At 37.0% G+C, this 15,199-nt stretch overlaps 3 protein-coding genes across 3 annotated transcripts; 1 reads left to right on the top strand and 2 right to left on the bottom strand.

Annotated features, from left to right (window-relative positions):
* Positions 1-1,519: 1,519 nt before the first annotated feature.
* Positions 1,520-5,371, bottom strand: GCK72_018290 (uncharacterized protein; the record flags this gene model as incomplete). The annotated part of the gene is made up of 8 exons (XM_053732478.1): positions 1,520-1,740; positions 1,795-1,985; positions 2,090-2,164; positions 2,222-2,380; positions 2,528-2,626; positions 2,712-3,034; positions 4,747-4,890; positions 5,267-5,371. The coding sequence occupies 8 exons, from the start codon at positions 5,369-5,371 to the stop codon at positions 1,520-1,522; spliced, it is 1,317 nt and encodes a 438-aa protein (XP_053581391.1).
* A 6,613-nt stretch (positions 5,372-11,984) lies between these two features.
* GCK72_018291 (uncharacterized protein) lies at positions 11,985-12,833 on the top strand (the record flags this gene model as incomplete). Its single annotated transcript, XM_003114396.2, has 1 exon — positions 11,985-12,833. The coding sequence occupies one exon, from the start codon at positions 11,985-11,987 to the stop codon at positions 12,831-12,833; it is 849 nt and encodes a 282-aa protein (XP_003114444.2).
* A 250-nt stretch (positions 12,834-13,083) lies between these two features.
* Positions 13,084-14,833, bottom strand: GCK72_018292 (uncharacterized protein; the record flags this gene model as incomplete). The annotated part of the gene is made up of 6 exons (XM_053732479.1): positions 13,084-13,236; positions 13,285-13,776; positions 13,821-14,137; positions 14,183-14,595; positions 14,669-14,766; positions 14,819-14,833. The coding sequence occupies 6 exons, from the start codon at positions 14,831-14,833 to the stop codon at positions 13,084-13,086; spliced, it is 1,488 nt and encodes a 495-aa protein (XP_053581392.1).
* Between the last annotated feature and the right edge of the window lie 366 nt (positions 14,834-15,199).

The following is a 15,199-nucleotide window of genomic DNA, read 5'->3' on the forward strand; positions in this document are numbered from 1 at the left end:
TATTACTGCTCAGACAGAAAACATAGCCGATAGCATTCATAGTGACTATCTTGGTACGCAACATTCTGATGTTTACTGGGTACGTTCCCGGTACCCTCCTGGCAAATCTCCGGTTGTTTCAGGCCGAAATAAACTATGGCCTATTTTTCGACTTGACTTCAAGTTTTGAAGTCATGTGCTGCTGTAACGCGCTGGATTACCCCGAAAATATGACAATCCGATAGAGGAAGGTCAGAGCTGTAATTTCTGTGAGCAAGAACTATTTTGCCAAATTAGGTGAGAATATACGTCGCCGGTAATGGAACCTGTGGAAGAGCAAAAACATGGAGGTGGTGGACTTTTTGACCGCGTGTAGCTGAGGACTCGCGTATAGCTTTCATTTCTTGAATATTGAAAGAAAAGTAGTTTAAGATTATTGTTTTGGACTTCCCAAAAAGATTCCATTTATATAGGGTTTGTAGGGATTCCATTTATATAGGGTTTGTAGGGAAACCATGACTTTCGTTTGGTACTGTTCTCATTTGACAATGTCTGCTGGCGTTAGATCAACGCCGAGTCATTGGACTTTTTTGTGGTGGTTACTGTACAAGACCCTCTCCTCATTAAAGTTAACCAAATGGTTGAGTCAAGTAAAATTTGGTGGAGAACAGAGAAATTGAAGCTGCAGGACTACCCTTCACTAAAGGTCAAACTCGACCAAAAGATGGCGAACTCATGTCTCTTTTTTTTTCTTGCCGACAAGTTTCAAGAAATTTCCAACTGTGGACTAAGTAGTGTGGATTATCACTGATAATTCACAAGTAGACTGGAGTGGGGATTCTCCCTCCACAGCTAACAGCGTGTACAAACTCTGTTCATATGGCCTGGAAGTATATGTCTCTTTGACCATAGAAAAGTTATGTTTCCAAAATGACAAAGCCAACTATTTATAGTAAAACGATAGTGGTGTTCATTCTTGTAAACTTAAACTATTTGGCAACTGTCGCTGCCAGATTTGGGTTTAGTTTGAGCGAAGCATGAAAAACCTTGGTGAAGGAGTGAATGATCAAGAATGAAAACGGGCGTGGTGCTTGGACAAGAGAAACTACAAGAAAAAATTCCAACAACTATTAAACTCCCAGAGAGTTTGTGTTACTGAAAGTGTGTGAATGTTATTTTGATTCTCGTGGAGTGTCCGATAGCAATCAGAACAAATCATGGTCAAAAACTTTCTTGCCAACCTAATACATAGTTTGAGAAGTCAAATCAAGGTACACTTTCATTATGAAAACCAATTTATACCCGCTAAAAGAGAGACTGGGAGTATAATTTAAGAAGTGGAAAAAGACGAAATGATTGAAATCAGAATAATTTTCAGAAAAGTGTTGACGTTTAAATGATTGAAAACTTTTGTTTGATTGAAAACTTTTCTCAACACTTTTCTGAAAATAAAACCCGATTTGTTAAATACAATTTGCACAAAAAAAACTACAAGTCACTAAATAATCTACCCGAGTTTCAACTTCATAAATGTCTATTTTCAAGGCTCGTCTCCAAATGCTTCATCCAGAATTCCCATTGGCCCAACTCTTGTTGCTGATATCTTCTGTTCCTCATTCTCAACAACATTCTTCATCGCACTTTTAATCAATTGTTTCTGGAGCATGATCATTGAGCTCTGATTGTTCATCAAAAACTCTTTCAGCGACAGCAACCCGTCTGCGTAATCCACCGACGACCTTTCCGATGTCATGTCGTATCCTGAAAACATTTCAGATGTTCTTTCTCTGTTCATTTCAGCTGTCGACTCAATACCTTTTGGTGGACGAAGACCGAGACCCATGTATCTTCTCTTCTTCTTGAAGCATAAGAATGATCGATCTTCTACTTTGATATCCATCTTCTTGATCATCCAATTCAAGAGTTGTCGAACGACAATTGATGATACATTTGATAAACAATAGAAGAAGCAAGCACCCAAAGTCAGAAGACAGAAGTTGAGAAATCTAAAAAATATATATATAAATGAATCATTTCCATACTATCAAATTCCAAAGGGATTTTCTAATTAATTCTTTTTATTTCTCCTTCACAAAACTCCTACACATACCTGTATAGCTCTGGGTACTTCCGGTTCATATCCTGTTGATTCGACACATAATCGCCAAAGCCGATTGTGGCAAAACTGAAAAACTAATCGTTTAAAATCCGAACTAAAATCTGTTGAAAAATGAAGATAAACCTGATAAAGCAGAAATAAAGGGAATCGACGTAGACCCATTCTTCGAAAGCCATGTAGAAACCAGCGGATACGGTGAGCAAAATCAAGCAGCAGGAGAAAAGAATGAAGAAAACTTTGTAGACGGATGGTCTCCAGCTATCCAAATGTCCTTCGCACGAGCTGAAAAGTTTCAAATAAGTTCTATAGGCACACTTTCTTTTGAGTTTGAGAGATCACGTTTATTAGGCAGAGATGTTGGTTCTTTTCTTTCTTTATAAACTTCTTTGAATGGTTCCGTATTTTCAAAACCTCGTCCCCCTTGTTTACCTTGAAGATTCATTGAAGTCTTCGTTATTGATGAGAAGAGTGACCGGTTTGTTCCCTGGTTCCTTGAGCCTCAATCGGATTTTGCGCTCTCGAAAACTTCTGAAAAATCAAATATAATCCATGATTATATTCTTGAAGTGTTTTTTTCTCTCATTTCCATCTTCATCCCTTTCCAGCTTCTTACCTTAAGATGTACGACATTCCGGTCACCAGCCTCTCCAAGAAGAGATTAAAGAACAACACACAGCAGGTGCATCCAACGACTCCGTATATAATTGTGATAAATCTTCCAAGCTGAGTTCTAGGTGTAGATGTTCCGAAACCGATTGTTGAGATGACTGTGGCTGAGAAGAACAATGATCCGAGATAGTCGAATCTCGGACGTGAATTCAAAAGTCCACTTGTCGCTCCTTCAGCTATAAATCTGACCATTTCATCGAAATCACAATCGTTTTCTGGTTTATTTTTACAGTAATCCTGTCTGTATTCTTCCATTCGTTTGTCTATCTGTAAATAACAAGAAAATCATCATTTCGTAGTCTATTTCGAGATTATATCCTATTCAGACGTTCCCTTTTCTTCTACTTGTTTTCAATTTTCTCACATTTCTCGGAGCGCAGCTATTTTTTCTATCCGTATAAAAGTTGGCTAACTCTCTCATGTCTCACGGCTTGATTTGTGTTGCCATAGGTGATAACAAGAATATGTGAGAATGCATGTGAAAATGTGTCAGTGACAACGGGAAAAAGAGTGTCGAGGGTGCCAGATACACATGGAAATGAAAAGTTCAATCCGGAAAGTTGAGTTTTCCGGTGACTTGTATATAAAGATTAAAAGTACTGAGGGTATTAGTAATAGGTTTTTTCAGGAAATGGTTGCAAAATAAATTGGTTCCAAAAGAAGGAAGGAAATTGGTATCAAGTCGTAGAGATGTGACTCAACGGTGGAATAGAAACTTAGTATTTTATAATTTGCGGTTTGCTTGTGATCTTGGACACATCGTAAGAAACGATGTGCCCTCCTTAAAACACCTTTACTGAAACGGTAATATTCGATTATCTCTGGTTTAAAAAAATTTGTTAGCAGCCACTGCTCTCGCTTCGTGTTAGTCTTCTCCCTTCCCGATAATGTTAATTGAGTTCTATTTCGATTTTCTACTTTCAGAGAAGAATCAGCGTAATATCCAATGTTCTCTCTGATATATTCATTTCCTTATTGACTAATTGTTTTCCATTATTTTAGTATGCTGCCATGTTTCTTGCTCAAATCCTGAGCATAACACCTACTGATACTGACTAATTATCACCGGTTTTTCTTTTCTTTTTCAAATTACTAATTTTTAAACTATCCTCTACAGGGAATATTTTTATTGTCGGGTTCTCGATTCTCTCTACAAAATGAGTCATTTTCATCGAAATATTGTACTTCCCCCCTAGTGAGTATCCAATCAGGTGTGCAATTTGAAATTCTCTTTTGAAGAGAAATAAAAAAACTTTTTTATGGATACAAAGTCATCACGGAATTGATCAAGTGGTCTCCATCTCAACAACTGGATGCTTGCAAAAGAACTTGATCTCATTTCTCAAAGAGTGCATAACACATACGCACAAAAAGAAGAAGAAAGACACATTCTTCCAAGTTTATTGCGTACGAGATATCACATTTGAAATTTATACTTTTCCCCTTCTTTTCATCCAGCTCAACACAGAATTAGTAAATGAAGAACCATGAGCCGAACAAATGTTTCCTTCATCTTTTTCCCTTCCCTTTTCTCCTTTTCCAATCAAAGATTCTCATCTAGACTTCTCCTATTATACGAAAATGATGTAGATAAGAAGATGAGAGAAGCTATAAAAAGATTTGATTGGATTGGTTAGGATCTCGGGGAGAGCCCCTGTTTTCATCTTCTTTTGGAAGAAAAACGAGCATGAACATCTCACAATAGAACAATTTTTTGTGAAGAATTCAAGGCAGCGACTGGATTATCACTCCCTCACAACTAGCTTCCTAATCCTCTTCGACTGGCTCTGATTGTGTGAATTGTGAATACATATCACTCGCCATATTGAGCAACCGTGAGCTCATGAGCCACCTCAATCCAAGAAATACGAAGAAGAAAACAAGAAAAACAAGGCTACAAAACAAAATTATAGCGCGAAAAGAAGGAGAAGAAGGGACTCTCGCGTGATTAGAAACACTCAATCATTTTGATATCGTACCGCTTTCCGTTCATCCACCTCGTTATCCCATTCGAGCCAATGAAATAGAACAGCTCCGAATGCCAAATATAAAATCAGAATTATGCAAATGAGCACGAATCGAGCATTTTCTTCATAGATTCGGAGTCTCGCGAAGCAACCGACCTGTAACATTTCCATGATGTCAGTTTTATTATTATTCTTTCATCAAAGTTCTGATACATTTTTACTTGATCATTTTTTGGTTACTCTGTGGGAAACATTTTATGGGAAACCGAAACGAACTGTGGGAAATTTAAAAAGTGTGGATTGTACTTCTTACTACTGAAATCAAGTTCAAGTTCACAGGTATCACAATATCTTCATAATCTTATTGGATTTCTTGAAAATAAGTGGAAAAAGAGAAAAGTATCATAATATTAATTGGTGTTCTTTTTTGACAAAGTAAGATTATTCAGTTTTTCGTGTCACACTTGAGTTAAATACATTATTCGTCATGTAAAAACGACGGAAACTCATCGAACCGTAAGAAAAAACTCACCTTTGCTCGAGTGATTGATGGTAATGTGTTGGCGCGGAGCATCTCTCGTTGACCGATGCCACGAGCAAACTGTAACTTGTGCATGACGGTTTCAGTAATAGCCATCTACAAATGCTCAGTCTGTGTGGTTCTCCCTATGTGCAAGATCTAAGAGAGAGGGGATATATTGATGCTCCGCCAGAATGACTACAGTAATCCGTCAGAATATAAGAAGATGAAGGGGAAAGTGAGATAGCGCGATATGATGAGGATAATCTGTCGATAAGGCGGCAAAGGTATATCACAGTCGCAGAATAAAACTGAGATGGAGTTGATGAAGAAGAAGCAAGAGTTGGTGAGATTCAGCTCAGTGTGCCTATGGTGTGGCTGATAATATAATGGAGGTGCATACGCCCGGAGCAGGTGCTCTCTTCAACTCTACGTCTCTCAGCTCATGCTTGCTTACTCACTTCTCTGTTGAGACACGCCTACTTCTATCCGCCAAGCAAATTTGGGAGGAAAAAGGGAACAAGCGACGGAGGTGGATATCGAGAGGAGATAAGGGAGAAGGAGAGACAAAATGTTATATGATTAGTAAAGGGGGCATATATGTATATCAAAGACTAGTTCAAAGGTAATTGAGTAGTAAAATCAAATTTAATGTATAACAGAAAAATATATCCAAAAAGGAAAACACAACTCGACAAAACTGACAGAATGGCGGATGTGTGCGCTCAGATTATTCTTATCTTCATTTTTCTGAATCCCCCAAAAATATCTTGGTCTTATTCTCTAATCTTTACACCTGACTCTTCCTTCGTTTTCTTCGTACATCCCCGCCTCTTCTCTTCCGACTTATGACTTTGTCATGCTAAGATTTTAAGTTTTACTGTCGGATTTTATCATCATAATAAAGGAAAATCAAGCATGACATGTCTTGGAAAATGGAATGCGTCACAAAGTTTAGATTTCAAAAGTTGAATTCATGAGTTGTTTTCTTCTCGAGTTGACGTAGATCACGATAAAATTGTATCGTGGAATACGACTGAGGATTCGGATTGTATTTTTCGACGGAGGATGAGCAACTGTAGGTTTGTGGTTGTGATTCATTGAAAAAACATGTGAGTATGAGCCGGCTTTTCAACAGTTGATATATCAGGGACACAATGAGAATAGGAATTGTTCAAACTGGTCATAGTATCAAATTTTTAGATCAATATGACTGTTCCGTTTTTGAGAGAAAATAAAAGAGAATTCAAAACAATTCATTTGCTCTGAATTGAACTAATTCATTTGAAGTTTTGCAAAATATAAAATGTGTTTTATGGGAAAATCTCTCTCGAAAAAGAAGCATGTTTAATTCAATAAATTCAGTTCTTGAACGGAGATTCGTAGACTAAATAAAATGTGGGATAAAACAGGAAATTTTAAAAAACAAGTGGGTAGGAAGAACTGAAAATCGGAATGATCTGGTATGAGCAAATTGATTTTCTAATTCCGAAAACATCATTCATCTTTTAGATTATAGGATGTTGAGGACATTTGAACTATTGTTCGATCTACCCTTTTCGGGCAAACTGATATTTTCAGCACGTTTTTTGAATGAAAATAGGAAATTAGAAGCTTCATGATAGAAGAACATTGCATTTTATAGCAGTGCTATCGGATTCGGATTTACATGATTTTCCATATTTTCATTTTTATATTTCACGAGAAAAGATTTATTTATTTTCATAAAAATCAAACTCTTTGTAATAAGTCTAGACCTTCGACCTGATTATTCCTGGAAGTCAAAAGTCTCGAAAAATCTCAGGAAATGTAATTTCTAAAATGCATTTATGGCTTCTGTAAGGAAAAGTTCAAAATAGTTTTGCATGCTCCATAATGATAGATTTTAGATAAATACTATCGTCATCATGACAACTAAAAATAGGTAAGAGAACTCTTTCGAAATCTAAAAGTAATTGCCATCGAAATAACAGAAGAAATCAAAGACCTACGTCAAGATGTCTTTTCTGCGGTAAATTTCACATCACCTTTGACGTAAACCTGCTCGTTTTTAGTAATATTCCAAAAAGATCTTTTCCCATGAACATTATGATGCCTTCTAATTGTAATTCCCGAAAAATAAACAAACATCGTCAGAGAGAAGAAGATAAACATTTCAGGAATCAATGTTTTATCTCGGCGCTTATAGACAATTTGCACCTGATCCGATCTCTTTTTCGATCTATTTTTGGAAGTGAAGAAATAGGAAAAGAAACGTAATGTTGTAGCTAACTCCGTATTCTTAGTACTACATCAAAACTACATTTTCCAGTGCTTCGTCATCTTTTCAATTGAAAATTCCATCAACATCATCTCAGACAGGCATCCAATTGTGCTCTCATTCATTTTTGTTCCGATTCAGCGAAAATACGGGTAGAAGGAATAGAAAAAGGAAGGGGGAGAAAAGTACCAATTTGGGTGTCAAAGTGACGGATCGAACTCACCATTCTTTGTGACGTACACTTTGTATACCTGAAGTGAACAGAGTAGAAAGAAGGTGGCTCAAAATGGAAATGAAACTAATCGGGGTGGATGGAAAGAGAAGAAGAATGAGGTGACCTAGATGGATCTAGGATGACATGTATTAGAGCAAGAGGTATCGAGTACATTTGACTGGTTCAAGTATTTGAAATGTATCCGGTTTCTGTCCAGAGAAATAGATTCAGAGGCTTGATTGTATGCTTACCTAAAATTGGCTCGAAATAGAACTCGTGGTTTGTTTTCTGGGTTTAAGGTTCAAATGGGAGTGGGTGGTGGACTTTGGAACATTTATATGCGAATGGGTAGAAGGTACTTGAACTATAGGATATTGAAAATTATGCGAAGATACCGAAAAGAGAAATAACCAGAGTTCGATATAAAAGTGATAAGCTGTCCGAAAAAATAAAAGAGATTGCCTGCAGTTCGACCTGATGAATATCAAGGCATAAAGATTTTTTTTTACAATTGCTCAATAAATAAATACGTCTGCAGCAAAGAAATTACGCATTGAAAACTCTGAATACGTCATTTAGTTTTAAAAAGGCACTCACTCAAAGGTATGATGACAATACGAATTGAATTGGATTGAGCTAAAAGAAGGTTCAATCCGGAAGGAAATGACTTCATTGTTGAACTGAAAACTACTTCGAAAAAGGTATTCCGGAAGAAGATTGATGACATTTCGGATATTTTCAACCTTCACTTTTGTTTTGAAAGAGCAAACTTATCAGAATATTCGACTTTGAGATTTGACTGATTTTCGTCAAACTACATATGAAAATTATTTTAAAAAAAGGACCTAGCAATCATTTGTCAGAACTTAAGTTCCCCCTTTTCAAGTAATCTAATAAACTAAACTTCAGACAAAGTAACTGCTGAAAGTAAATCTAGACATTTGAGAAAATGAAAATTGTTTGTTTTGAACTTTAGTTTCATCCAAAATAATAAATACTTCCTCATAAAAACATTGTTTTTTCAAACATCCCATTATACGTACATCCATTGAGAGTACTAACAACAACAGGTGCTTTTTGATATTCTTTTTTTTTCTGATTTTTCTTTAAGGAACTTTCAAATACCTTTTCTAGTGACGTTTTGGTTGTTGGTGAGTTTCCAGGAAACTAGAAAAATACTGAATTTTCAGCTGCAATTGCTGATATACTGCTGCTTTTTTCCATTTAGGTTTTGACGATAATCTTAACAGTTTTGCGAATGTGTTTAGATTACTCAAGAAAAAACTTGAAGAAAGTTGGATACATCAGGGATATAAAATGACATTCCTAATGCCAGAATGATATTTTAATTTACTTCCTGATCTATTTATATTGTTTATGCATCTTCTGAATCCATACAAACAATGAAGCCTTGACAGAAATAACAAATCTAATTAGGTCAGATAATAATATTATTAAAAACTTACAGTAACCGTCAAGCTTTTCCGTTTTCCTCGTCGGCGTTGTTGGGCAATCAGAGGACCCAACGTGTATTGGTCCATAGCTGATTTTGCAGTAACAGATTTAGAATATTCAGAATTCCAGAATTCCTGAAGACACTAACGACGAAGAATAAGAAGTGGGAGGCATCTTAAAATTGGTAGAAGAAGAATGAGAAGGCGTAGGATTAGAGGGTACACACTCGAACCGAACGAGAATTGCTCTCTTTTCCGTTTCATTTCTCAACGTCGTGGCTCCATTGAGAAAAAAGAGACACATTTTCAAATTACTTGAACTGATTCATTGAGTATCATCATGAGAATGATGGAGAAGGATGATGAAGGAAGGTGGAGGCGTTGGCGGAGAAGAAATATACAAAAATAGAGAAGAGAAAGAGCAAAGATTTGAAATGAGGAAACAGAAGTTTAGAGGTATTATGAATTTCTGTGGAATCAAGCGATCTTTACTTGTATCCTAGGAGCTAATTGATGACTAGATTAAGATATAAAATTCTTATCCGTACTGTAAAAAATGTAAAGATTCGTAGTGACTATAAAAGAAGAAATAAGATACTTCTGGAGTATCAAAGCTGGAGGGCCGAGTAAAAACAGAGAGAGAGAATTGAATTACAAGATGAATAACTTTATGGGAACAACCACCTCATACTCGACTTATCACTCTTTTTGAACCCTAACTTTAAAAAAATGAATCATTTGACTGAGCATTCCCTCTCACCTTTTTTGCTGGAGCACTCCTCAGAAACTGCACATCATCGGTCATCCAAAGCGAAAGCCGATGATTGCTCGGCATGCCTCTTCACTCTGAAAAATCAGAAGTCAATCCAGAAAAGAGATCAAAACTTGATCAACACGTTTTTCTTAGTTTCTGTGTAAAATAAAACAGAATTTTAGATAATATAAATACTGAAAGGAACAAAAAACACGAAGACTCAACAAATGATGTGAAATATTGGGGATAGGATTAGATTAATATGGAAGAAAATGAGAGGAGTGTTGGAAAATGGCACAGATTTTTTCTAACTGATGAGGATTTGCGATTCTCTGATAAGAAATTTTTAGAAACGTCATTCATCTGCGGATAAGAACGAGGCGGATTTCGTTGTTCTCTTCCACCGTTTCAAGGTAAAAACAGTAGTTTTTACACAATATTTAAAAAGAAAACCCTCAGAAATTCTAAATTCGTATGAATTTTCGGCTTTTCAACGTTTTAAGCCCGAGATCATCGACTGAGCTTTTAGAAATGAGTGGTTGAAAAGATCTCAAAATATATGTTTTCAGTTGCGTGATATAAGAAGAATGCGCAGTTTGTTGTTGAGTGTCAAGCGACCAGTACAAATTATAGGTTGAGAACAGAAAAATATCGGGAAATGATGATGATTTCGGAGGAGGATTACGGTATTAGGTGTTTAGATGCTGAAACTGACGGCTGAATGCTTGATGAGCACGCGATATTTTACGATGTGTCTGTCAGAATGATCGAAAATATCTATTCAGAACATTAACAAGCTGTGAAATTCAAACCTTGTGGAAATTCAGTGACGACTTTTAAAAAGTCAATCTCGTGAGTTCTAATAAAATAGGTATTTTCATAAAACTCATTATGGTATCCAGTTATCGAATAAGAAGGAACAACTGTTACCAGAACATTAGTAATCTAAGCTGACACATTAGTCTCTAGTTCATAAATGAACAAGTGTCATGAATTCTGAATGACCAAACAAAACAACTTCAGGAAGCCTAATTCTCAGAACTTTTTGTTATCCTGAACTTTCCCAAGACACCAATTACGCACTCAGAAATTCTTCTTTGCTCATGAAATCTGCTGATTTCCTTCCCATAACAACCACCGAAGGAACACTCGCATTTCTCTGAAATAATGACGTTTATTGTTGAAGCCTTTCACTTTTTCAAAAACTTTTTCAAATTTCCGAAATGTCTTCTCGAATAAAGAAGAAGCCTTTCGATTAATTCATCAAAAGAACCTTGGTTCCACCCTCTTCTCAAAGTCAAAACCAAAACGGATTATGATTTCTTTCTTTTCGACATTGACAATATATGCTGAGAAGGTTACATAAACTTTGTTTATTCATGACAAAGAATATATCTTTCACTGACTGAAACTGCAAAAAACGAATAACAAAAGGGTGAAGCTTATTCAGTAAAAAAAAGATTGGAGAGAAGGGATCAAAGAAGAAGAGACTTATTGGATTATGTTGGGAAGGAAATGATGAGAAACTGGTACAGGTTTTAGATTGAAAGGTGAAGCTTCGGCTGTTATAAAAGAAGAAATGAAAGCGCTGTGAAAGTATCTTCTTGTCGATTTTCCATTTCATCATGTCAACATATAATCTTTCCAATAGACTACACAAATCGCATTTGTCTGAAATACGACCTGAGCCAACTTTTTTGAATTTAAAAATACTGTAGTCTTAGGATAACCAGATGGAGTTCTATCATACTAGTAAATTTTCTTCTATTTTCAGAGAGTAATTTGATATCCATTCCCATTTTCAATTAGATAAGTTTCCGATTAATTTCTTTTGTCTTCAGAATTTCCCCTTCTGTTCAGTTTTTTAATAACAATCGGATCTCTGATTTTCCCTTCCACCGGAACATTTCCTTTTCTTTTCATCGAAAAAAACAAATCCCTCCTCTTTGATTATTTCCATTTTCTCCAATGTCAACATCATTTCCGCCCATTCTTATTCAGGAACAAAAATGAAAAGAAACGAGAAAACATGCTTCATTTTCAGAGTAATGAGTCGTCCAAGTCGCCTCGTTCTTCTTCTTTCCCTTATTCTGATTGGAGATTCAGTTGCCAATGATTACAACAACCCGAGTTCCCATCAACCAACTGTAACATCTTCACCAATTCATGTATCTGAGCAGCAATCAGTTCGAAACTACCAGCAACAGCAGCAACAACCGTCAGTGCTGACTCAATCTTATCAAGTATTGCCAGAGTCAAGAAACTACTATCAATATCCACAGTATCTTCCAACTCATCATGGTTATTCAAACATTCAAACTGTTGGACAACCATATCAAATGTACGGATCATCTTCTGGCTCCAATTCGGCATCAAGCATTGTATCGGGTGGAAACTCTGAAGGATACGGATACTCAGCTCAATCTCCTATTCCAACACTCGCTCCTACTCCAGTCACTGTTCCAGAACGTCATCGTCCTTACTCTCCTTCCCCAACTCCTGCATCTCCATTCTCTGAAAACCGCGAGCGTGAGAGCCAACACGGTCGTGCTCCAGGACATCAAGCTCCGTCGTCTCAAGGACGAAGATTCCCAGCTCCACCACCATCTCCCTTCATGATTCATCCAAAACCTGTTCTCTCGTACGGAGCTGCTAATCCATTCCTTGCCAATTTGCCACCAGCTCAAGGTGTTTACGGTTCTCCAGTTGAATCTTCTCACAGAGGTGACGCAATTCGAGCATTTTCTGAGCTCAATCCCGAGATTGCAGGTTACGATGGATCGTCTGGCGCCGCTCCAGCTCCACCCCCAGGATCCTCTGCATCGGTCGATGACACATGGGAAGCATTGGAAGCATCGATTGATGCTAACACCAGAAGACGTCATCGTAACTTCTAAACTTTCTGAAAATTGAATTTTCTTTTCTGTAAAAACGTTCTTCTGAAAATAAAACTTTATCCTGAAACTGAATTCTAGACCTCTAAAGAACCTAACAAGAAAATAACAAAACAAGAGATTTGCAATGAGAGAAAATAAAGCAATAAATCACAAAGGAAGCGGAAAAATACGTATCTATCAAAAGAGAAGCGAATTGAGATGGGAAAGTAAAACCCGTGTACGTTTCGAAGTCTTGGCTATTGAATGACTTTTAAGCTGGAAGCAGTTCGTTACTCATTCTCGTCTGGACAGCTTCCAAACGGTTGCGCATAACAATCCACACATCTTCTGTCATTTCGTCCAGTGAACGATAGCAAACTCGTTGAGTATTGAAAACATCAAGCACAAACTGAACAACTTGTTCCTGAAATTTTAATATATTGTTATTAATATGCTGCATTATATTTTTTACCTTGAAGTATTGACAAAGTTCCCCTAGTCTCTCATCTGTTCCTAAAAATCCAAGAGTGATAGCGGGCATTACTGTTTCCGATATATTATAGAACTTCGCGATGAAACCGTCGGGATTCTTCAACCTCTGCCTTTTTGACTTAATGATTGACCAAATGATAGTATTCAATGTAGAATATTTCATCGACATCGACATGAAATAATTTTTGGTCACAGAATAAACGGCCGATGGAGGTGACTTCAAATCTTCAAATGCGTCCAAAATGATAAAATCAATAGCAACATCATAAAATCCTGTTTCACAAACTCCTCTTCCTTCGACGTCTTGCCTCAGTTGCTCTTGATTTCTATCATTTGACACGTATTCCAGCATCTCATCGTATGCATTGAAAAACTTCACGGGGTCTTGTTTGGTGTGACGAATGAAATCAGCAAGAAGAGTTCGTCCACATTTTGCAAGCCATACTCGTTTGTGTTCGTCTTTCAGTGCATTCTGCAATTTTAGCTTTGCTTAAAGAATGAAAAATGGGAAAATACCGTAAGTGCTTGTCGGACACAATATAGTTTAGCAGCGAAGTCAGTTTCACTCTCACAATTGCAGAAATCCATTCGACTTTTACGGTACTTCACTTCTCCGTTTAGGGCGGCTTTCATTCCTTCATCAAGGAATCGCAGATCTTCTTTTTCCAAATTAGCTGCTTCACTAACAAAATCAATATCGTCAATGTCACAAGCAAATTCTTCTACTGCTGATCGGAATGAATCATCGGAAAGAACAGAAAGAGTTCGTGATCGACCAGTGCGTACACTTCCAGCATAGCCTGAACCTCCACTAACCGAATAGAACTCCACATCTGAAAAGGAAATGTTAACTTAACATCATTCGCTGTAAGACTTACTGTCATCTCTGAAGTCTTCCATTTGTGGTATCAACAGCGTGATTTCCTCTTCTACCTGCTTCAATCCTCTCAGAATTCCTTCAATTTTGATTGATCTTTCCATGTCTTTGCTACTTCTGTTTTTGACCATTTCGAGATTGTGATGCACTCTTTCTATAGTTTTACGAAGATCTGTACAAAGTTCTTGTCCGTTTGAAATATCGGCTTCAATTGGATTCATGCTCAAACTGCGTTGCGAATTTTGTCGCACGCTATTTCTTAACGATCGTTCTCCTTGTGATGATGACGGTCGCATTCCACGGCCACTGTGACTTCTGCGAAGGGATGGAGGTTGTGGAATTATAGTTTCGACATCCTTTGGTGCTTCATCGGCAATTGATTGGGGTATTCTTAGTTCTCTTCTTTGCCTCCAACTTTAAAAACATGAGTGAATGAGTGGTCATTTATAGAAGGGTTCGTACAAAACCAGATAAATGAATGACTTACTATCTGACGAAATTTGCGAAAACAATGCCTATTCCTATTCCAGCTGCTACTGATAACACTGTTCGCTTTGTGACAATCTCGCTTATTTTTAAACCGCCCTGAAACAATTTTCAGTCATTTTAAGAAGTTTCGATGTATTGGATCACTCACCGGAAGGCCTTGCATTAAATGTGACGTCATTTTATTCAATTTTCATGCGGTTATCATAAGGAAAGTAGAAATTAATCATGAATATTTTATCAGTGTTGAAAAAAACGTGAGAAGTTGGTGTAGATTTACGGTAAACAACAGGCGGATGCGGAATAGCGGAGTGTCGTAGTCGACCCTTGCGCAGGGACCCTTAACTTAAGGCCTTAAGGGCCCTTGTTAAAAATTTTACGACACTCAAGGCATGTAAGGATTTAAAGCACCACAGTGTACACAACTGAGTTTGGGGTATTCTGAAAGTTTAAACTGAATTTTTTCGCTGAATATAACTTTTAAAAACATTTTTACCTATCGAAACGGATCGTTTGCAATCATTATTCATGT

This window comes from Caenorhabditis remanei, chromosome V, assembly GCF_010183535.1.
Source record: "Caenorhabditis remanei strain PX506 chromosome V, whole genome shotgun sequence".
NCBI classification, from domain to species: domain Eukaryota; kingdom Metazoa; phylum Nematoda; class Chromadorea; order Rhabditida; family Rhabditidae; genus Caenorhabditis; species Caenorhabditis remanei.